The following is a 24403-nucleotide window of genomic DNA, read 5'->3' as shown; positions in this document are numbered from 1 at the left end:
GGCTCTTACCAGACTCCTCTTCCTTCATGGACTGCTCTATGGCAGCCCTGATGCAGAGCTCCCGGGCCCGCAGCCCTGAGATGTTGCTGCCATCAGAGATGGCTTCCAGCACGACGGAGTCGATGTTCAAGCAGGCTGCACTGTAGTACTTGGCCATGCTGACTGCCGTGGCTGACTTGCCTACAAAAAAGGTCAGGGGGCTGAATTTCATGGCTTTCATTTGCTCAGTTTCCTAGACAGAAGAAGCTTCTAGAATAGAGGCCCCTGTAAAGTGATCTAAGTGCTCTGCCTCTAAGTCTCTTGTGTGGCCTGAGGTGGCAGCAGAAAAGAAAAGGAAGACCTGAGCCATGAGTCAGGCCCATGGATTCTGCTCTTAATTCTAACACTGATGTGCTATGTGCGCTGTGACAACCCACATCCTCCCCAGACTTTCTCCTCAGTTTAAAAAGTGATTCTGTCAGATGCTCTTTAAAAGTCTTGCAGCTCTTACTGTCTCTGATTCTAATAGAAAGACTTTTTTGTTTTTAAGAACAATGTCTTTTTTTTTTCTCTCATTTTGAAATACCTGCTTTATTAAAAAGCAAAGAGAAAATTCAGAAGTAACAGACAGGAGAAAAGGAAAAAGATCCATAGTTCACTCATCCAGAGAGATTAAAGTTCACATACAGGTTGCTCAATATGCAGATGTACCTATTTTAGGTTGAATAATGCTTCCCCAAAGATGTCACATCCTAATCCCCTGGAACTTGTAAATATGTTACCTTATATGGTAAAGGGACTTTGCAGGTGTGATTAAGTTAAGGATCTTGCTATAGGAGATTATCCTGAATTACCTGGCTGGGCCCAGTGTAATTCCTTACAAGAGAGAGAAACAGGAGGGTCAGAGTCAGAACAGGTGATGTGATGATGAAAGCAAAGACAGAAAGACTGGAAAATGTTAAGATGCTGGATTTGAAAATGGAGGAAGGGGTCATGACCCAAGGAATGAAGGCAACATTTCTAGAAGCTAGAAAATGTAAGGAAATGGATTCTCCCCTAGAGCAGGGGTCCCTAACCCCCGGGTTATGGACTGGTACCAGTCTGTGGCCTGTTAGGAACTGAGGCGCACAGCAGGCAGTGTGTGGTGGGCGGATAAGCAAAGCTTCATCTGTCTCTAATGTTTTTATGTTTTAAAATTTTTAAAAGAATACAAGCTCAAACAATTTAGAGCCGTATTAATTAAAAATGAGTTGCCTCTGCTCTTTCTCTAACCCGGTATCTCTGAGGTTGGCAAGTTAACAGTTTGAGAATACTCTTTTGGGGAATAAATGTCAAACAAAAGAGTCTTCTATTGCCTCTAAAAGCGCAAGTGCAAATTCACCATAAACCCAAAAGGGTCAGCCCTGCAGAGTTGTGGCATACCTGACAAGGGTGTCCCGTGGATGATAATGGCAATGCCTTTCCGGTTCTTGGCCATGCGGCCTTCTGGAGAAATATCGATGCCCAGGTGGCGAGCGATCACCCGGCTCACTGGGTTGTTCTCTACTTCTCCGACTTCTTCTGCAGAATGGCTGTCATTGCTCTGTATCTTGTCAGCTGTAAATTAAAAATAAACGTGCGCAGGTGCACATGTGTGCGCATGAGGACACGCCCAGAATTTACATGGGTTCTGATGGAAACGGGAACTTTTTTTTTAAACATTGTTGTTTGAAAACGACAATCTACAGCAACTAAGTCGTTACTGCTAAGTCGTCACTCCCCCCGTAGTGTATGAGAGTGCCCTTTTTGGCTAATAATTTGCCCATGGCTAGTAGGACACTGCAAATACAGATACTCTTTGACTCTTAATTCCATTTTTGGGAATCTCTACTACTGAAAAATAATTTTGGAAACTAGCTGAGTTTGCAAACTTAAGGGACACGGCTAAATAAATGATGGCATATTCATATCATAGAATGAAAACATAGTTGTGCTAGAAGGCTTTGAGGATGCATTTCATGGAGGAAGGTGAAAAGGCATTAAACGGTCTTCCTACTTCTGCTTAGAGAGAACTGGTACCAAAACCTTAAAATGCTTGGTTACTTTGAAACACTATCTTTTCCAGGCTTTCCTCATCCTCCTCTTCGTCTGGGTTGGCCTTAGACTCATGCCGCTCTCCCAGGTCGGAGACAGATATCCCTCGGCTCAGTGAGGTCCTCTTCGTGCTGGAGGAGTTTCCCTGGTCTGACAAGGGCATATCTTCATCTTCTGTTAGACAGTGAAGGATGAAAACACACGGGGAAGAGTTGGGGCGGTGGGGAGGGGTGGGGCGAGGGAGATGATGGGGGCAGAAAAGAGAAACAAAGAGGAGAGTCACTGAACCGGTTATTATCACCCTGGACTATCCAACCCAAAGAAACAAGAACTGCAGCGAGTTTCTCTGCCCAGAGCATTTCTACTTTTTAACATTAAAATAAAAACACAATTATTGCTCCAGAAAATTTGAAAAATTCACAAGGGCAAAAATTATAAAAATTCATCTGCGAAAAGAGGTATAAATAGACAAAGAAACAGAGACAACAGAAGAATTGCAGCTTAGTTTTGATACGGGTACAGGAGAACTAGCAACCGCTCGCATTTTTAATTTTTCGAAACCAAACTTGGGATCATATTGTAAGTATCAGTGTGCGGCCCGCTTTCCCCCTCCGCTTGTCATGAACGTTTCTCCATGTCCTTGTTTAGCACCTCCATCCTGTCGTCTGCCCAGCACTCTCTTCACTGCCTCCATTCCACAGTTTCAGTGGGTGTGTAGGGCTGTGATTGTATAAATTTACCCCCCTCTACCTCAGGGCCTAGACATCCTCTTTGTTTAGAATCTGTAGTTGAGCTGGAGGGGTTGCGGCTCTCCTGCGAAGGCAGCCATGCGACCTGGGACTGCTGGCCTTCCCCGGACGTGGTGTGGGAAGCAGAGAAGGATGGTCCACAGCATGAGAGAGCAGAGTGAGCAGGTGCTCAGAGAAGCGCTGTGAGAAGCAGAACGTTTGCCTTGCTGGGCTCTCTCTGGACCCTCAGGTCCTGGCTCTAGACCACCTTTTAATGCGCCAAGTGGAAAAATGGATCCACAACTGCGGTGTGTAAGGAAGGGAATGAAAAAATGGGGACGAGAGCACCAGGGCCGTTCTCTGACTTCACGAAGTCCTTTGTACATCGCAGCTTCTCACAGCTCTCTACCGAGGCCGCCAGTCAGTCCTGAGTTAAAATGTCTTTCCCCACCCTCTTCCTGACTGTGAGCTCTCAAAGGCAGGGGCTTGTTTCATTGATCTTTTTTCCTCCCCCCCCACCCAGCACTTCAGCTCAATGCTTGGAACACAGAGGGTGCTTGTTACGGGCTTAATTGGTTCCCTCGAAATTTACCCGTTAAAGTCCTAACCCCCCAGTACCTCAAAGCGTGACTGTGGTTGAAGGTAAGGCCTTTAAAGAGGTAGTTAAGTTAAAATGAGGTCATGTGGGTGTCCTAATCCAACCATAATCCAACATGACTGGTATTTTGTAAGAAGAGATTAGGGCACACACAGAGGGAAGACTGTGTGAACACAGGGTGAGGACAGCTGTCTACAAGCCATGGAGGGAGGTCTCGAAGGAAACAACCCTGCAGACATCTAGATCTTGGATTTCTAGCCTCCAGAATTGTGAGAAAATAAATTCCTGTTGGTTAAGGTATCCATTCTGCGGTACTTGCGATGGCAGTTCTAGCAGACCAATAGTGCTCAAGGAATGTGACTGGAAGGTTGGGGAGAGAGGCAGCCTTCTTCTCTCATCTTCTCGTTTTAGGGCAAACTAATATCCTCTGACTAGCTTCCTTGAGAGACCACAAGGCCGACCCAAGGGCAGGAGTAATGGACTCCATGCAATTCATTCGCTCATTCACTCTTGCAGCACATTTTTTTGGGCACTACAACGTGTCAGGTGTTGTTCCACGCACTGCGTTTACAGGTGGGGGATGGGTGGCCACTGCTTTTATGGGGCTTCCGGTCTAGGGGAGGAGACAAGTACGAAGAAAATAATTATGCTGTGATGACTGTTATGCAGAAGAAGAGAACAAGGGAAAACAGGGAGGGGACATTTCTAGGAAGAGGGCATGGAAAAGCAAGAAGGAGAAGCATGTGTCACGACAAGCCACAGAATCCTACAAGTCGTCAAGGAAAGTTGATGCTCAAGTGCACACAAGGGGGCCCCTGGGCAGATGACAGGGTAACTTAGGGGCACTAGGCTAGAAAGGGCCAGATTGTGAGTGCACAGTCCAGCTTCATGACTGGGTTTGGAACTCTGTTTAGAACTGTGGAGGGTCGGCCTCTTCCTCATGTGAACTCCTACCCTGACCTCTTTTAGGGTACCTGTTTTTACTGTATGTGACGTACTACCTTGCACTATCTCGGCACACGTATGGAGGCTGCGAAGCGGGTACCGTCGTGGGCTCCTGAGTCACAGGGACCTGGACTTGCATCCTGCTTCTGCCACTTAGAACTGGCCTCTTAGCACTTCAGCTTCTCATCTGCACGTGTGAAGCCCTCAGTGCGGGGCTTGGTATATAGCAAGGGTTCCAAATCTATATTAGTTTTAGTCTTAACTTCCCACTAGATTCTAGTAAGAGCAGAATGTGTCCCCGTCTCTACCTCCATACCATGGGGATCATAGGCCATTTTGTAAGGAGTAGAAATAAAATGCATGAGGCATCCAGCACCCGCCTTGCACCTGGCAGGTGCTCAATTGCTGGCTGGTCTCCCAGCAGGGACAAGTCAAAGAAGCCAGGGCAGGGGTGGGGGCCGGGCCCCCGAGCTGAGTTCTCACCGTTCTCCTGCGCCAGCGTCTCCAGATATTTCACCTTCATCTGTTCTTCTTTTGACCGCTTCACCTCCTTAAAGTACTCGTACAGCTCTGGGGGCAGCTTCTCTCCAGGGACACGGGGTGGCAGCAGCAGGGTGTTATAGGAATCATAGCCCTTCAGTGTTCGCAGGATCTGCGCAGGGAGAACGGGAACTGCTGTTGGCCTCACTGGAAGATTCTCCCCACAGCCCTCGTTGGGCCCTCCCGTCCATCTTGTAAAACCTCTGCTCCTGCCTGAGGCTGGCTGTATACAAGAGCAGGGTCCTTTGGGGCGGGGGGTGTCTAAAAGTAAGGCTGAGCCCTGAAACTGGGGATATAGGATCTTTATTTTGCCTCATGTGAGCCTGGGCATTTCACAAGTGGAAGGAAATTTTCTTCTTGTTTAAAAAATAGCATATACTGTTTTTCTTCCCCCGCCCCGCCCCCACCATTGACAAAAGTACAGAACTCCATTAGTCACTTTTAGTGGCACATCTTTATAAAACATTGTGGTTGGCAATATTATACTAGGTAAGGTGGTTGTCTCATAAACGGATGATCTACGGAAAAACAAGAAAAATGTGTATGCGTGTGTGCACGAGAGACGGGGGGCGGTGATGAGAAGAAATGTATATTAGGGTTGTCAGATGAAATACGGGATACTGAGTTAAATCTGAATTTTAGATAAACGACAAATAATTTTTTGTATAAATATGTTCAGTGTTGCTTATCCGAAATTAAAATTTAACTGGGCAAACTGTTTTTATTTCTACTGAATCTGGCAATCTTAGTGTATATATATATATATATTTATAAAATACTATAAAATAACATCTTAGAAAGCAATTACTGCCTACAAGACCTAATTTATTGCTTCTGGCAGGTGCTGGGAGGGACACCTGGTATGAAAAATCTGTTTTGTTAGGTAACCCTTCTCCAGGATCACCATTTTTAGTTGTTTGAAAACCACTGTTAATAAGCTCATTCTAAGATATATATGAAAGTACAAAGAGCTAAGAATAGTCAAAACACTAGTAAAGAGGAATAAAGAGAGAGGACTGCCCTATCAGGTATCAGGACTTACAGGCAGGGTGGTATTCATGTTGGGACAGACGAATTGACCAATGAATTTTAGAGAGCTTAGGACAGACTCACTCATATATGGAGCTTTGATATAGGACAGAGGTCAGTGGGAAAGGAAGGAATATTCCAAAAACTGATTGATGCAGAGACACAAAGTCCTGGCCAATTTGCTTCATTTGGGTAACTCCTGTGGGATCAGCTGAAGTCTCTGTTGCACTCATTATACAGTTCATCTTCTTTCTCTCCAAATTCTTCTTTCCTTATTCTTCACAGGTGTTGTTCCTGGGAGTGCTCCCTAATAAACCTTCTACATGCAAATCTCAGAATCTTAGATTCTACTTTCCATTGAACCTGACCCACAACAGAGGATGCTGTGCCAATGTTAGCCACTGAGCATTTCATAAATATCTAATGAAAAGACTCTGTTCCAGAGGGACATATTCCCATCTTGAGAAAAACTTCTGGATGCAGAATCCAAATTAGGCAGAGCATAAACACTGGGAGTAAGAAAATAGAAGACTCGAAGGCCAAGTTGGGGGAGGGTTCTGAGGAAGCAGAGTCACCCGAGCTAAGCCATCCCCAAATTCCTAACCCACAGAAAACATGAGATAACCAGTATTTGTTTTAAGGTGCTTAGCAATAGATAACTAATAAGTAATAGATAACTAAGCATCGGACTTCATGAACAGCAAAACCTTACGAGAAAAGAATGGAGTGATATGTTTAAGATATTAAAGCGCAGAAAATGTGAGCCAAGGGGATTGTATCCGATCAAATTGATCTTCAAGAATAAAACCCACAGATAAACAATTATGCCGAGAATATCGTTCCCGTGATCCCTAGAAATCCACTAGAATCCACTAGAAAATGAGCTTCAGACAACCAGGACCAGTGCTGACCATTGAATATGTTTAAGTGTAGAATTAAGACCAAATGATGGAAATTGGGTTCTGACATCTTAATATTGTAAGCTATAACACTGTAGATATAATGCAAGAAGCAAAACATGGAGGAAGTGTACATGAGATGATTACCTAGCAGTCATACCAGGAAGTAAAAGAATGTCATTTCGAATTAGAGGGTGGTGAGGGGAGAGGAAAAGAGATTACCAGCTAATTTTATTAGTATTGCTCATAGTAGGGAACTCAGAGGCAGTTTCTAAAAAGCTAGGTACTAAGGGTATTAGATAAAGCTATAGTTCATATAGCTCAGCCTCGAGGTAAGAGAGCAAGGTGGAGATAGTAAAAAATGGACCTGGATAGGTCAATGGAACAGAATAGAGATCCCAGAAATAGACTGAAATAAATATAGTCAACTGATCTGTGACAAAAGAGCAAATGTAACACAATGAAGCAAAGACAGTTTTTTCAAAAATAGTGCTGGAACTGTACAGCACATGTAAAAAAAATAAACCTAGATGAATCTTATATCCTCCACAAAAATCAACTTAAAATGGGCTGTAGACCTAAATGAAAGACATAAAACTATAAAACTCCTAGAAGATAATGTAAAAAAATCTAGATGACTTTGAGTGTGGTGATGACTTTTTAGATACAACACCAAAGGCACAGTTCATGAAAAAAATAATTGATAAGGACTTCGCTAAAATTAAAAACTTCTGCTCTGTAAAAGACAACGTCAAGAGAACGAGAAGACAAACCACAGACTGGGAGAAAACACCTGCAAAAGACGTATCTGGACAAACAAACGCATAGACTCAGACGACAGTTTGGTGGTTACCAGAGGGGAAGAGGAGTGAGGGGAGGATGAGGAGGGTAAAGGGGATCAAATATGTGATGATGGAGGGAGACTAGATTTTGGGTGGTGAGCATACCATGCAATATACAGATGATGTACTACAGAACTGTACACCAAAAACTTGCATAACATTATTAACCAATGTTATCCTAATAAATTTAATTTAGAAAGGACACATCTGATAAAAGACTGTTATTCAAAATATGTAAAGAACCTTTAAAATTCAACAATGAGAAAACAAACAACCTGATTAAAAAGGGGCCAAAGACCTTAACAGACATCTCACTAAAGATACACAGATGGCAAATAAGCATATGAACAGATGCCCCACATCATATGACATCAGGGAAATGAAAATTAAAACAACAATGAGATACCACTACACATCTATTTGAATGATAAAAGTCTAAAACACTGACAACATCAAATGCTAATGAGGATGAGGAGCAATAGGAACTCTCAATTATTGCTACAAAATGGTATAACCACTCTGTAAGACAGGTTGACAGTCTTTGTGAGACTACAAAATGGTATAACCACTCTGTAAGACAGGTTGACAGTTTCTACAAAACTAAACATATTCTTACTATACAATCCAGCAATCATGCTCCTTGGTATTTACCTAAAGGAGTCCAAAACTTATGTCAGTACAAAACCCTGCACATGGATGTTTTCACAGCAGCTTTAATCATAATTGCCAAAACTTGGAAGCAACCAAGAAGTCCTTCAGTAGGTGAATGAATAAACTGTGGTACATCCAGACAATGGAATATTATTCTGTGCTAAAAAGAAATGAAAAGACATGGAGGAATCTTAAATGCATATTAGTAAGTGAAAAAAAGCAATCTGCAAAGGCTACATACTGTATGATTCCAACTATATGATATCCTGGAAAAGGCCATACCATGGAGACAGGGAATGGGAAGAGGAGGGGATTAATAGGCTGAGTACAGAGGATTTTTAAGGTAGTGAAAATACTCTGTATGACACTAAATACTCTGTATGATTCATTTATGTCATTATACATTTGTCCAAACCTCTAGAATGTACAACATCAAGAGTGAACTGTAATATAAACTATGGACTTTGGGTAATTATGATATGCTAATATAGGTTCATCAATTGTAACAAATGTACCATTCTAGAGGGGAGGTTGATAATGAGGGAGGCTATTGAATGTGTGGGTGCAGGGAGTATCTAGGAAATCTCTGTACCTTCCCTTTAATTTTGCTGTGAACCTAAAACTCTAAAAAAATAAAGTTAAAAAAAAAATGAACACAGAGAAGCAACTGAAAAACATGCAGCCCAGAACAGAAAAAGAAATGACAGATTTAAGTCCAAACATGATTACATTAAATGTAAATGGTCTAAATATACCAATTAAAGACAGAGACTGCCAGAATGTATTTTTAAAAATGACCCGATTATATGCTGTCTACAAAAAACTCACTTCAAAATAACGATTGCTGCACATATTCTTCACCATTTGAATTTTAACTATTAGCATGTATTGGTTTTCAATTGGTTGTTTAAATGTATAATGAGATGACAAAGAAGCAATGAATTCTGCTCAGGGTCAAGCAGGTCTGAAAAGGCTACAAAGTGATCTTCAAATTGACCAGGAAGGGTTCAAGGGGAAGAAAGGGCAAAGGTCAGGAAGCAGCTGCCCCTGCAGAGAGAAGAGCAGGTGTACATGGCAGAGCACAGCACGGGCAGGAAAACGGGAGTTTGGTTTTGGCTTCTGCTCACCTTCTCGTCCATGAGATATTGCTGGTCAAATTCTAAGGAGTAAAACTCAATGGGAAAGTCACAGGGATTCTTCACCACCACCTCGGCCTCATCTCCAGGTGCATAAGGCAGCAGTGGCCCCAGCTCTAGAACGGAAGGACTGAATTCCAGGCGTGGCTCTAAGCCTTGCCCCTGCGCCAGCAGCGTGAGCTTTTGAGCACTCTGGGCAATCTGAAACGCCAGGGACTGACTGTAGAATTTCTGGAAAACATAAAAACAAAACAAGTATCTGAATTTTTTGTTACACGCCACGTAAAACTGAAATTGGTCCTATTTTGATTAAAATAATAAAAAAAAACTTTTCTTATAAAATAGCATAAGAACAATTTCTATTACAGTATTAATACTGCATATCTAGCACGCCAGGCACTGTACCCATGCTTTGTTACCTGCAGAAGGCCTTCTAGTGCCATGTTTAAATCCCTCAGACCCCCAGTGTATTTAGATGTCCTGCTGCTACTACCTGTAACTCTGGTCCTACACTTCTGGGCTCTCACTTCATGGGCCCTGCTACCCATGGGCAGAGCAGGGCAGGAAAGAGGGTTGCAGGGAAGTAATATCTTCTGGGAGCAGCCCTCAACCAATGGCTCTCACTCCCTCACTCCTGGAGAGGGATAATCCTGAAATATGTATTTTGTATATTTTCTCAGTTTCCAGTGGCATTAAGCTCCAGTCTCCAAGGTAGCTCGCTCACATGCCCTATTAGCTGCTTTACTTTCCCTTATCACCTACTTTTCTATGGTATTCCCTACTTTTTTCTGTTTGCCTTCAAAAATGTCCCCTGGCGTATTTTGTGAAGAACCTGAATTAACATATTTCCATTTTTTTGAATGTACAGTTAAGTGGCTGGTGAGGGATAATCAGCTATGGCATTCAGTTTATCTGATACAATTACAATCCAAATACCAGTTGAGAGTGATACCAATTATCCTAATCTGCTTTCACTGAATGAGGATTCACAGACCCCATCCCCTGAAGTCCTTCAGGGTCAGGATAAGACTGAGAATTCTGCATTTTTAACCAGATGCCCAAGCTGTTTTGATACAGCTGAGCTTGTGGCTCGGGTTTGGAGGCCATAATTGGCTGCATGATGTGAAGAGCTCCCAGCTATCTTAAGTCAAGAAGGGAGAATCAGATGGTTGGAATATGTATGAACACATACACATGTACAGAAAAATATCTACGGATGGAGACAATAAGAGAATGAATTATTGGCTGAGAGGGTTTTTCCATAGTTATGGGATTAGCACCTTATGATCCAAACTTCTATATTTTAATTGCTTTTTATGGAAATCTTTCTAAAACATTTCCTTCATTTCCTTGTTTTCTAACACAGGGTACTCTGAACACATAATGTCTAAGAGCTGCTAGTCTGGACATTGGTGATTTCTGATGGAGAGAGACGTGTGAATTGTATGGGCCGCAGAGCTAACTGATTACCATATACAGCCAATAAATTCCTCTCCCAATTGGTAGAAACATTTTATTAACTTTGACCAATTCCAACTCAACATTTATAGGCCTGAACAAATTTATTTTTACTGTATTTACTGATATTTCCCTCATTCAGTAAAAAATCCAAAATCTTGAGTAAATCCCTGATAGTCTTAAGACTCTCTAAGAATGAAAAGCATAGTAATTCTATTTTATTTTAAAAGGGTTGGGGAGATTTTTATGATAGAAATGGGGACTTTATTTTAGAATCAGATATAAAGTTATTCACTTTTCTTCTTTCTCACTGCAGATTCTTATGCTTTCCTCAAAGCCATTACCAGGAAAACAGGAGTTAACCACAGATATTCTAAAACTCATATCGATTTTTTTTAAAAAGAAAAACATCTTCCAAATGCCTTAAGCTTCAAGCAAGTCTTTGCAGTGTAACCTCTTGAGATCCTCTCTGGTTCTAAGTTTTTAAATTTTTTACTATGTTCTTTGTCAGGAGTAGCTTTGTACTGATGGTGTTTCACAAGAGATGTTTGTGAGGCCCAGAGAGTACGTTTACCAGGAGGTGCTTACTATTATAAAAGCTACTAATGATAATAGCTAACAGTTATTGAGACACTTGCTACATACATATAGAGCCATATACTGTGTATTTTATTCCACATTAATTAATGTAATCTTCAAAATGACCCTAGGAGGTACATATTGCAGTTGATAATGTCCTACCTGAAACCCTGGAGGCCAGACCCTTTCAAATTCAGATTTTTCAAAAGGTAAACTCAGTGCATGTACCCTATGCTACCAAATACCCTTAGCAGGGACTGGGGCAGGTCCCCTGTAATCAAACCCATTAACATTTCTGCAGTTGCAATGTGTGTCTCTGCAAACTAAGTGGCATAAAGAATGGTTGAATAGTCTCATGTCAGTTCAGATGAGGTTTATCTGCCCAATGAGTTTGGGTCTGAAACTTAAGAAAGTTTTTTTTTCCAATTTTGGAGCTTATTGGATTTCAGAATTGCAGTAAGAGATTTTTTGACCTATATTATTATTTTTCATTTTATCTATGAGTAAACTGAAGTCTAGAAGTTAAGTAATTTGCTCAAAGCCATGCAGCCTCTAAGTGCAGAGGCAGAAGACCACCAACCCAGGTCTACTGATAAAAGTCAATGTCTTAGATAAATCTGATTCCAGACCAAGTGCTCTTAACCACCAGGCACACAGCTTCTACAACAACCAGAAGCACTTGAGATGTCATAACCGGGATAAAGAGCGCAGGTCACTCAAAGCTTCCCTGGAGACTTAATCAAGCAAGGAATTGGAGTAAAGCTCAAAGGGATTCAGAAAGCCTGAATGAAACCACGTTTCTTTAAAGCTTACCTCTTCTTTAGGCATGAATTTCACTTGTACATTGGACCTCTCACCAGGATCCAAGATCCCAGAAGTAGGCTGGATCTCAAAGATTCGTGTCTTTGGCTTTAATTCAGCATGTAGTTTCCGCCTTAAGTACTTTGGCATGTGTTTCTCCAGCTGGTTAGTAAATATTAGACAATTAGATCATCATCTATGGAAAACTGCCTTTTCCAACCTCTATTCACTCAGCCTACATTTAATGAGTACCTCCCAGGCCTCAGGGAATGTATGGACACCAGGGATACCCAGGTGAATAAGGTATGAGCCAGACAGCATGGCCTGATTTATCTTTTAGGGCTGAGCTAAGGAACTAGATTTTATTCAAGAGACAGCGGTTGTTACTGAAAATCTTTGTGCAGGAGAGTGAAATGAGGAGAGTGAATGCCTAGAATTACCAATCTGGCTGAAATGGAGATGGAAAAAAGGGCACCCGAGGGCCACAACCCACTCACCTTGTTAAATGGCTTATGGTGGTGGACAAACCATTCGCAAGGGACTTGGAGGTGATTGGAAAGCTGCACAGTCTCTACAAGGCACTGTCCACACTGGATTGTGGCAAACTCCACTTTTCCACAGGACAGTGTCATAGTGGGAATGATCACCTTGGCTTGGAGACAGATGTGAACTGTGGGCCCTCCAACCACCTAGAGTGTGCATAAAATTGCTGTTAGCACAGAGCATGGGGTTGGGGGGAGGATAGCGGTTCTGAAATAGTAGCTGGACCAACCCAGGGTGATGGATGAGCAGAGGTAGAGGCTGGGGAGGGTCGGCTGGGCCCCACAGTACATCTTACCTTGATGGGCAGAATGACTTCTTTGTTTCCAACAGAAAGATTGGTCCCTTGTGAGTCAAATCTCACTTCAAATGTTTCCGTTTCACAGTAAGGCAGGTGCTTTACACGATCTAGCTCAGTACTGAAGCCTGGACCAAGACAAACCAAATTCTTAGTGGAAAAGAGGAACAGCAAACAGGAGCTGCTTTAGACAGAGCCCCTCTGGGGTAGGATGGGCATGTAAAGAACTGATTAATGGCCCAATAATTCTTTTGGCTGATCCCAGAAGATGCAGAGACACTACTCCAGAAAGACGGTACAGATGGCTTTGTTAGAAATGACAAGGTGCAGTGGGGAAGGGTATCCTCAGTCTGGTTACCTGTGTCATGAAGGACACGCTTTTCTGCATGGAAGGACACTGGGAAGTGACTGGTGTTGGTGATCTTGATGATATGGTTTCGGACGTCGCCAAGGATGATGTAGCCAAAGTCCAGGATATACTCTGGCAGCTGGATTCTGAAACGGTTAACAAGCTCTTCTCACCAGTCACTTTTCCAAAAGTGAGAGAGAGTGAGGCTCTCTTCCACCTCCTGTGCACAATGCTATATTCTAGAACTGAGAACAACTAATGGCCCCCAAATGGAGACTAGGAACAAGACACTTCCCCCAGATATCCTCACCGCTGTTTCAGCCATTATCTCAAAACACATTTAGCACGTGCTCTCATGAACCTGAAACCAGGCTGCGCATGGACGAAGTCAGATGTTTCTGACTTTAACAGGCAGAGACCTGCCTGGTTGGCTGGATGCTAGCGGATGGCAGCTACAAGAGGCCAGCGGATTGCATTCTGAGGTGATCGACGGTCCGGTGGGCAGCACTGCTGGCTCTGCTACACTTTAAAACAAGCACAACACAGAGGGCACTCACTTGGCCAGTCTGCGGCGACTCCGATGGCTGACGTCCTCTGTGGGATTGGGAATGACTGTTTTCTGATGTTCTAAGGCATAGCTTTGAACTATAAGTCGCTCTACTTCCATCTGGAGCTGAGCATTTAATTGGAGCAAGAGAGAAGACCAAGTGAGCAAATTCTTCTAGAACATGCATTCTCAATGTGGACAATACCACTCCTAACGGGGCGAAAACTGGTTCGTAGAGGGGCAAAAAAATCTTAGCTACAGCAATGGTTTGTGGCCCTCCAAAGGGCCACAGTACCTAAACCATCTATCTGTGGTATTAACATATTCATGGGGGGTGGAGTGGAGGAAGCAAACTGGTACATCTATACCATGAATAGTCTCAGCAGTAAAAAGAAATGAACCATTGATATTGATGGGTCTCAACGGCATCATACTGAATGAAAAAGCCCATCTCAAAAGGTTACACACAGTATAATTTATATAACAAAGTATAGAGATGAAGAATAGATTAATGGTTGCCAGGGGCAAGGGATGGGGAGATTAGGGGTAGATGTGGCTAAGGGAGTAGCGTGTAAGGGCAAATACAGATTGAAAACAATAGGCTTGATTCTCCCTATTGACAAGGGAAGAGACTTCTCACTCCCTTTTCTTAGAGCATTTACTTTAGAAAACTGGTAAGTTCTTTCTCTGTCTCTTTGAAATGTATATAAATCTTTTTACAGGCTATATCATAAACCTCTGGTGAGCTTTACAATCCAGAGTGTCTTTCCCAAGGATCTGAACCATCTCTTGTATGTAATCATCAAGCCCAATAGAGCCCTATCGCCTAGTCTTTGTGGAAGGGTGGGAGCCTAACTTCAGAGGGCTCTGTCATAAAAACATGAGAAGTCTGGTTTCCTTTGGATGAAGCCAATTTCCTTTGGATGAAGACAGTCTAGATGGTCACCACAATTACCATGGGAATATAAGATGAACTATATATGACAAGTGGTATTGTCAAGTCCTCTAATTTGGGGACCAGTTGTAGTTCTTAAGGATTACTGTTCACTATGAGAACAAGTATGTACTGGATTGTATCTGGTTGGCTATATAAAAGGCTGAGATTTCTTTCTGTCTTTGCAAACTCTTAGTGGACTGCCTGTGATATGAATCACATTCTGGTTTAATAATTATTTAATAATAAAATTGTTTTCTTTCTCTTCTACCTTTACGGGGAGATTTTTCTGGATTAGAAGGAGATTTTGTTTTTAATTCTATTTCCCCAGTAAACACAAGGGATCTTTGTGATGACAGAACCATTCAGTATCTTAATTGTGGTGGTTATGCAAATCTACAGATATGAAAAACTTCTAAAGAAACACACACACACGCACACACACGTGCCGCAGTGCACATAAAATTGGTGAAATCTGAATAAGCTCTGTAGCTAGTACCAATGTCAATTTCCTGCTTTTGGTATTATACTATAATTACGTAAGTTGTTATCATTGGAAAAAACATTTTTTTGCAACTTCCTGTGAATTATTTCAAAATATAAAATTGAAAAATTTAATATCAAACTCTTCAAAGAGATAATGTTTTACATTTAATAAATGTATTTAATGGGGTATTAGAGAAAAAATGTCTTGAGGGGAGTGTCAGTAAAAAAAAAAGTTGAGAAATACTGTTCTGGAAGGTCCAAAGCTGAAGTCCAGGGCCAGGCAGGAAAGGTTAATGTGTGAAGTGGCCCATGATAACAAAACAGAGAGCGGTGGGAACCGTGACAAACGGAGAGGAGCCTGCCTCGCCACAGGCCTTCCCAGTCATCTGGAGTCTACAACAGCCAAGCCAACCCTGCGCTTGGCTCCTGAGCCGCCAGTGGTCGGCCCCTGGCTTATGCGGGGGGACTAGCTTACTCTGCTAGTGCCATCGCGTTCTCAGAACCCCAGCCCAGGTCTGGAGGGACCGCCAGAGACCACTGTCCTAAGGCTCTGAGGAGGAGACGCCTGGGAATGCGGCAGCAAGGCCGAGACACACTGCGGCCCTCATGGACAGCTGGGAGTCTGGCAGCAGGGGGCAGAGGCCAAGCACACAATGTGAGCTGGACAGGCCTGGATTCAAATCCTGGCTCTGCTGCTTGCCTTGGGAAATACACTTCACTTCTATGAGCTGTAAAACTGTAAAATTAAGATGATAATGGCACTGTACTCCTCCCTCTCCCCATTGAGAGAGGATTTAATGAAATAATAATGCAGGTCAATAGTGTGGCCCAGACTGAGTTTAAGAGTTCAATAAATGGTAGCTGTTATTATTATGATTATCCATGGAGCTAAGGTTCACTTTCAGTATCTGCAAAATAAATTAGCACAGGTGGCCTTTGGGGCTCCCAGTGTCCCCAGTGACACACCTCTTCCCCATTTTAGAACTCCCTCTTAACCAATCTAGTGGCTCTCTAGCTACATATATAATTCTTCCCTAGGACAATATTCTCATGTCCATTTGCATTTTAAAAGAAGAGCACACAGAGAAAGCAGCCTTCAAGGTCAGAAATAGACTGTTAAGAGGAATTCCAAGGAATGGTCAGAGAGGACATTTTTGGGATTTTGCCTTCATATCCCATAGCAGGGGCAGCCTTTATGAAGCTGGGTCCCTCCCTTCCTCAGAGACCACCTCTGGGCTTGGCTCCCACCTTGGAGGCATCACATACACCTGACTGTTCCAGAACCCCTTTGGCTATGCCTCTCTCCCACTTAGCTGTTGGGTACTTAAGGTCTCTGCTTTGAATATTTCCTCTTTCCTAATCGCCCCATACATTTCCTGGGGAAGCGCATCTTTTCCTGTGATTTAAATGACCATCTGATGATTCTCAAATCATGTCCTCCATCCCCTCTCTCTCTCCAGGTCCATAGCAATGGTTCTAACTCCCTATCGGATATCTCCACTTGGATGATGCACAGAAATCTCTTGTGTGATAATGGGCCATCTGAACTCATCTCCCTTCCTCTCTCCCTCCCTAAACTTGCTTCTCCTCCTCAGTTTCCTGAGTGCCCCTTCCTTACTTTGCCATCTGAACAAATCACTAGGAGGTCACCTCCTCCTTATCCCCCATATTCAACCAATCCCTAATCCCTGACCTATCCATCTCGGAACTATTTCTTGACTCCACCTTTGTTTACACTACCTCCATCTCTCATTTAGAATTATTTGGTCAGCTTTTTAAGTAACTGACCTCGCCACATCTACTCTCATCTTCCCCAAGCCCCTGTCTTCTCAGAGCTCCACAAGACAACCAGAAGGATCTTTTTAAGATGCAAAATCAGATTACCCGCATCCCAGTGGAAACACTTAGTGAATTCTTGTTGCCTCAGGATAAAGTTCAAAACCCTTAATAGGTTCACTAGGGGGCTGTTTACCTTTTTAGGCTCATCTTGGCTCCCTAACCTCCCTCCTTCTTTGCTTAGCTATATCTTTCTTTATCTTTCTGTTTCTCAGAAATACCATGTCCTTCTTGCCCCGGGGCCTTTGCACCTATTGTCCTTCTGCCACATACATTCTGTGCAGAGTGAGGCTAGTCTTACCTCAAAAGACTCATCTTCAGGCATTTCCTCAGTTGTCTCAAAGTGATGGAACATTTTGTATTTGTTGCACTCTTTTTCTAGGTTTTTTCTGGCCTGATTCAAGAAGGTTTCATACTTTTCATTTCCTGTGGGGGTTGGAAAGAAAAGGATGTCAGGATGGTTAGAAATATATGAATTATGCCATAAACACAGACTCTTAGCTAAGGGTAAATAAAGTGAGAAAGGAAGTAAACTTTTGGTATCTCTTCTGCTATGTTTTCTTTGATTTACAGGGTGAGATAATTTGTGAGTGAGCTGACTTTGTATCAGAGACCTCACTACGTTTAATGAGATTATGCTCTAGTGAGCTACCAGCTGATTCTCAAAAACTTGATGGCAGGAACATCCTAAATCACTCGTAGGGTGACCAAGTGGATCCCAAATTATTTGGCACTTTCCCAGTTCTAGCACCGACAACTGGCTGATCTGGGAAACCCCTCAAGCAGGACAAGCCCAGATGGATGGTCACTCTTTAAATTAGTTGTTGTGTTTATGAAATCTCAATGACCAAAAAGAACATTTGAGGTCACGTTGCTTTAATTACAACTAAATACGTTACAATCCCCTGAACTGGAGAGGGTAGGCAATTGGAGGAGAGATTTCAGATACCCAAGTTCACCAGAAAGCAATGCAAATTCAAATGCGTGAGTGGGTAAGGCCTGCGAAGTAATTACAATGCCTATTAGGAAACAATAGGAAGCACTAGGACTGCAGGGGAAGTGGAGCACAGAAGACCCAACTCACGGTCTTCACTTGTAAATTCTTTTAAAGCCCTGCACTGGCCAAACCGTGTTTCTGCCTTAAGAGGCCAGCTGGGTGACCAGTTTTCAACGGCCAGGTAAAGGCTTGCCTTCCTGACAATTATACGTGGAATTGGACTAGCTTCTGTCTAGCTGGAATTAGATGCTAGAGTGTGTCAGTCTTAGATTTGCTAACGTTTGTGTTCGCAAATATTTTCAGGGAGCAGACAATTAGCATTTAATAGATGATTATCAACAGTTGAGTTACTGACTCTGGGGAATGGCTAGGAGGAAAGGCTGAGGTGTGAGGGCTTAGTCTGAAGCTGTTTAGGAACCATGGATTTCAAAGAGCTTGACGAGGGATTTACAAATAAGAGTGAGAAGATTCTCTTGACCTTTGTCTAGCAAGAAAGAGCCAGAGAGAGTCTATGGCTAAAAGAGCTGTTCAGCTGAGCTCTGGGATCTGCCAGGACAGAGATATGCTGGTGCAGAGCAATGGCTCTGGAGGCCAGGTGTTATCATGAAAGCCTTGGCTAGACGTATAAGCAGACAGCAACTGTCTAAATTAGCCTCCAACCTCTGTGATGCCAAAATAAGGGGTCAGAACCTTGGTTGCCTTTCAGCGCTGTTTATATTTTGAGAATTGTACTCCTTGCAGTAAAATCAGCTTTCGTGTTCTCAATGGCCATCTGTGAGTGTGCTACTGGGAAAGGAAAACTCAGGGAGAGATTATAGCTGGAAGGAACATGTGCCAAAAGAAAAGGCCTTCGAAAGTGCAATTTCCTGATGTTTATAAATAATTCAAGGATGGCAAAACTGGCCAGGGGGTCTTAATTTGGGACTGCCATGGCCAGATGTTGTCTCACTAAACTCTAGTCACCAAGTCAATTTTAACTCTTGACTTTTTTTTTTTTTTTTTTGCAATTGAGGAATAACACCGAAGGGAACTAGTGGGGACTGCTAAGCAAATAATGCGAGTAGTCATTAACCTTCAAAGAAGCAAAGCTAAAATGCATCTTTTGTCTCCAATGGGGAAATACAATAGTGGGTAGTAGTACCTTTGAGGTTCCTGGGGAGATCGAGGCAGATTCGGGGGAAAATTCCTTCTCCATGCAGTGTGATATTTTCTGGGTCTAGGTGGGCAATCTGTATCTGGAAACTCCTCTGAAAGACCTCAGGTACTCCGGGTAAGTAGTAAACCTTCAACACCTGCTCTTCAAGTGAACTGATAAAACCCTACACAGCAGAAAGACCAGTAGGAGCTTTAAAATTTACAATGAAGGTTTAAAATTTACAATGGACTCTTGCTTCTAGCAGTTTGATGGTCTAGATAATCACAAAGGCATATTATGCTGGTTATTCTACACTCACATTCCTCCCACAAGGTTTATTTTTATGATAAAAAATTATTTTTATGAGAAAAATTCAATGAAATTTCCTTAAAACTGATAGGTTTACATAATATGTATAAGAAACTACTCCCTCCATTTGCTTCTAAAACCAATTTGGCTCATTTGTAGTCGGTGGAGAGGAGGCCCTCAGCTTTAAGGAATTACAAGGGAAGTGTGAGGACATAGTGGAAATAAACTATTCCTACAATTATGGGGAAAAAATCCACAGGATTGTTTGGTTCACTATTGTACCCCTGTGCCTGAACAGTGTCTGGCTAATGCAGGACTCAATAAATACTTGTTTAATAAATGAGTGAAATGCTTAGGTTTATTTCTTTTTCTTACTTCTGAGAGCTCTTTAGTTTTACTTTAAAAATAATCACACCCATAATCCTAGCAGTGGACATTTAGTGTAATCTGAAATACCTCTGGAGTGCAGCTTGTAGCTCTGAATTTGGGCTCCTCCAGTCACGGCCACCTGGCCAGCACGGGAAGGCTACTTACTGAGAGAGGCAGGATGAGTGGCACTCCAGGCACAAGGTTGTCTGGTGAAGACTGGCAGTCAGTCAGAACCTTGAACTCGAAGCCAACTTTCCCAGTGTTCTTCAGCGTGATTTCATTCTCTGTGACGTGGTCAAACAGCTTGACAGGAGAAGGGGAGAGGAGTGACCTCTCCGTCATCCACGCTTCGGGGTGCCATTACCATCCCGACAGAGGTGGCTAGACAAACGTGCCTCCCAGACATGGATTTTATTTTTCATGATGTAGACGTAGCCAATTCCCATTTTAGTATCATAAAAAGGTGCCTATGGGGTGGGAGGAGCACTAAACCCTGGAAACCTGCTCTTCCTTAGTTCTGACAATTACTGTAGTTTAGTGTGGCTGTGGGGTGAGTGTCTAACCCTAAACTTCTTCAGCACAAAGTTTCTTCACCACAAAGAACTCAGGGTAGAGGATCTTAAAGTAAGCTTTTCTATACCAAGAAGATTTGTTGTTGTTTTTTTTTTAAATAAGATTTGAGTTTAGAATTTTCTAGAATGAATTTTTCTATTTACATGGAAAGACATGGAAACAATAGGCCAGACATGTTCTTTTTCCTCAGATTTTGTTAACATAATTAAGCAGCTAACCAGAAGGTCCAACATTCACAATAGCTACTTTGGGGGTTCTTAAGACAAGCTAGGGCAAGGAAGAGCTGCTTCAAAGAATATATTCTGAGTGCAGCCAGAACCAATTGCCCAAAGGACCCTGCAGATAAGGAATGAAAGAGAATTCTATTTGGTCAATGCAATAAACAAGGTCTCGATAGATGTTGAGTGGATTTGCTTTAAGGCACAATCTTTAACCTATGAACACACATGCACACATACACACACAATTCAGTAATTATACCTGCAGTAGCTATATAATGGGGATATAACCCCCATTAAAATTTGGTAGGAGATGTCTCTGAGTATATAATACAAAACCAAATTGGAAAGAGAAGGTACAGACATAGAATTAGCTGACAATTATTCCAAAGCAAAAATTAGAAGGTACATTATATTACGGGAAAGACTAAACTTAAATCTCAAGAGCATGTAAAGTAAGAGAAAGATAATGGAGGGATGGTGAAGAGTTGGATCTTATGGTATGCATAGGTTTGAGGCTGGTGGGGTAGAGGATGAGTGGGATAATATAAAAGGAAATGTGGAGGCAGGAAGGGCTGGGGTGCATTAGAGCCAGTGGGTAAACTGGCCTGGTCACAAATGAATGACTGGGCTATAATGGGGAATTATGAGAAACAAAGTTTAATGTAAGGAGCATCAGTTAAGAGAGGAGCTTAGGATGTCCTCACCCATGGAGAAACACATGGCTCTGATCCTGTTTTTTTGAGACCCATGATTGAAGGCCTTCTCTGACTCAGGCACAGTATTGACCTGACACTTAAGTAAGCACAACCACCTGGTGAGATAGGCATTGCCATCACATGCCCATTTTATAGATGAGGGTTACCGAGGCTTGCAGAGGTTAGGTGATGTGCCCGAGGTCACACAGTCAGTAGGAAGTAAAACCAGGATAATATCCCAGTTTTTCTGACTATAAAATGATGCTCTTTTCTCAACACTATATTGCCTTCCCAAATGCTGCTGGGGTTAGTGTTCAGGAACTGATGGGATGAAAATGCAATTTGGGGAAAATCTGTCTGGCAATGACATTTAGATGGGTTAGGAGTAGGAGCTGAGACTGGGTTGTAACTCCTTGCTTCCATAGGGTCCTTGGATCAGCAGCATCAGCATCAGTGGGAAGCTTGTTAGAAATACAGATTCTCCGGCTCCACCCTGGATCCACTGAATCAGAATCTGCACTTGAATACGATTCTCAGGTGATTGTATGCACATTACGGTCTGAGAAGAACTGCTGGAATAATTTAGGCATGATTCAATGAGCCTCTGTAGCGTGATAACCACAGTGGCAATGGGAAGGGAAAACTGACCCAGAGGGATCCTGCTGGAAGAATCGGCAAACCATGGATGCTGTAAGGATGTGGGGAGGCGAAGGAGAGAGTGCAGTGGCAAATGCCTTGGAGATGGTAAACTTGAGGGACTGAGAAGGTAGTAGTGCTCCAAAACGAAGAAGCTGGAATGGGCTTCTGGGTTGAGAGGGAAGATGCAAATTTTAGCATCTAACAAGCTGAATTTCAGGAGGCAGTGAGAAAAGCTAATGAAAATGTCTGGCAAACAGTTGGCAGTGGGAGGATGATCAGGGTTAGGGAGGCAGGAGAGGGATCAAAGATGGATGATGGGTTCCCAGAGAGAACAAGGACAATGATAAAAGCATAAAATCTCCTGGTGGTTGGCAGTACCTGTAATCCGTAGTCAATGTCCTTGGTGTCGAAGGAATAGTTGACCAGGGACGCTTCTCCCCTCAGTATTATCTCGTAGGTGGGCCCTCCTTCCACTTCGCACAGAGCTTTAGCCTGCGCGACAACGTCACAGTGTCCGTAGAAGGTGAAAGATATCTGGTGGCTGCTGTGTGGCTGCAGCACTCCATAGAGGGGCAAAATGTCAAACACCTGCAGAGAAAGTCATTCTACATGAGAGCATCTATCAGGATGAAGGGCCTGCAAAAGGTAAGTTAAAGTTCAGTCAATTTACAGATTAATTCCTCACTTTAACTTGTCTGAGTCCATGAAAGGTGACTAGCCCAGCACCCTGAAAATATATGATGGTCATGGCAGTAACAGCGCTCTGGCAAGATTTAAATTTCTAACTTGGGGCACGTGAAAGAAGAGTTAGTATCGATGACTTTAGGGTCCATAGGGTGTTACTTACTTCTTCTATCCCAATAGAAAGCATTTCCTCCTGTTCAAATATCCACAGGGATTCCTGAAACTCCACCTGGCTCTGGTTTGTTTTTTCTGTTTCAGCAGAGTTCACTTTTAATTCCTAGAAATTAGAGGTGCGAGGAAAGCTAGCAAGTGCTCATACTGGGTCATTGATGTGTTCCTCCCCATCGCATACAGAAAAATGAAGTGTGTTGCATATATTTTAAAATTATTGGCACACCTCATTTTATTACAGTCTACTTCATTGCGCTTTGCAGATACTGCTTGTTTGTTACAAATTGATGGGAAGACCCTCTACCACCCAAAAGATTATGACTTGCTGAAGTCTCAGATGATGGTTAACACTTTTTAACAATAAAGCATTTTTAAATTAAGGTATGTACATTGACTTTTTAAAGACATAATGCTGTTTTATACTTAATAGACATATAGTGTAAACATAACTTTTATATGCACTGGGAAACTGAAAAATCTCTCTATTGCGACAGTTGCTTTATTGTGGTGGTCTGGAACCGAGCCTCAATATCTCCGAGGTATGTCTGTAGTACCTATTCCTATAGAGATAATTGGACAAGCGCCGAAAATGGCTGTACGAGGATGTTCACTGCAGCGTTATTTATAATAGTAAAACTCTGGAAACAAGCTAAATGTCTATCTATCAATAGGGGATCATTTTAAAGTGTGTCTGACATTCTGTGCATGGGGGATGATGCGATGCATATTTATAAACCAGAAATTATGTGCAAAACATATTATTGAGCGATAAAGTAGTTCCATTTATGTAAAATTACATATGTCTATGTATCACACCTAAAAATGTGAGCGTGTGTAAATTCATTCAGAGATTTGCATATGCAAATAGATATATCTGGAAGGTTACTAAAATTTCAATAGTAGGTTTCTATGAATGGTGGGATTTTGAGAATTTTTGCTTTCATTTTTCTGTACTCTTGAGTTTTCTATGACACCTCTTTTGAAAATAGAAAAAAAGAATTAACATTTAAAAGATAAGTGTTTTATACACACACACATACTCATTCTAAAAAATGTGGAAAATACAGAAAGGTTAGAAAAGAGAAATACAAATCAACCATGAGATTATATTGTAGATATATGTATATATGTGTGTATATATGTATATTTATTTGTATTCTGATTTTTCAGTTGACACTGTAACATGAGTGTTGCTTCCCCGTGGGACTAAACATTCTTCACAAACATACTTAATATAGGAGATTGCTCCCAAAAAGTATGTAAAGAACCTTGTCATTTTCCGCAAAAGAGTTTCATAGTATTGCTTTGTGCAGATGTAATTTAGCTTATCCAATCAGTCTCCTATTGGTAGAGTTGTTTCCC

General features: G+C 42.2%; 1 protein-coding gene across 13 annotated transcripts in view; it reads right to left on the bottom strand.

Moving 5' to 3' along the window:
- The window catches only part of HYDIN (HYDIN, axonemal central pair apparatus protein), a 337481-nt gene that overhangs the window by 86654 nt on the left and 226424 nt on the right, over positions 1–24403 (bottom strand). For 11 of the 13 annotated variants that reach the window (XM_025045274.1, XM_025045278.1, XM_025045276.1 and 8 more), the window contains 15 exons: positions 23034–23147; positions 22565–22774; positions 20224–20361; positions 19387–19564; positions 17550–17674; positions 14003–14118; positions 13455–13591; positions 13097–13224; positions 12756–12947; positions 12271–12420; positions 9412–9651; positions 4807–4975; positions 2062–2226; positions 1402–1575; positions 10–180 (listed from right to left, as the gene is read on the bottom strand). In XM_025045274.1, the coding sequence (XP_024901042.1) occupies positions 10–180; positions 1402–1575; positions 2062–2226; positions 4807–4975; positions 9412–9651; positions 12271–12420; positions 12756–12947; positions 13097–13224; positions 13455–13591; positions 14003–14118; positions 17550–17674; positions 19387–19564; positions 20224–20361; positions 22565–22774; positions 23034–23147 (2407 nt within the window). Of the gene's footprint in view, positions 1–9; positions 181–1401; positions 1576–2043; positions 2227–4806; positions 4976–9411; positions 9652–12270; positions 12421–12755; positions 12948–13096; positions 13225–13454; positions 13592–14002; positions 14119–17549; positions 17675–19386; positions 19565–20223; positions 20362–22564; positions 22775–23033; positions 23148–24403 lie in introns of those variants that run through there. The other 2 variants (XM_025045277.1, XM_025045285.1) reach the window with 2 other exon arrangements.

Source organism: Pteropus alecto, unplaced genomic scaffold, assembly GCF_000325575.1.
Source record: "Pteropus alecto unplaced genomic scaffold, ASM32557v1 scaffold42, whole genome shotgun sequence".
In the NCBI taxonomy this organism is placed as follows: Eukaryota; Metazoa; Chordata; class Mammalia; order Chiroptera; family Pteropodidae; genus Pteropus; species Pteropus alecto.
This window is presented reverse-complemented; position numbering and strand designations above follow the sequence as displayed.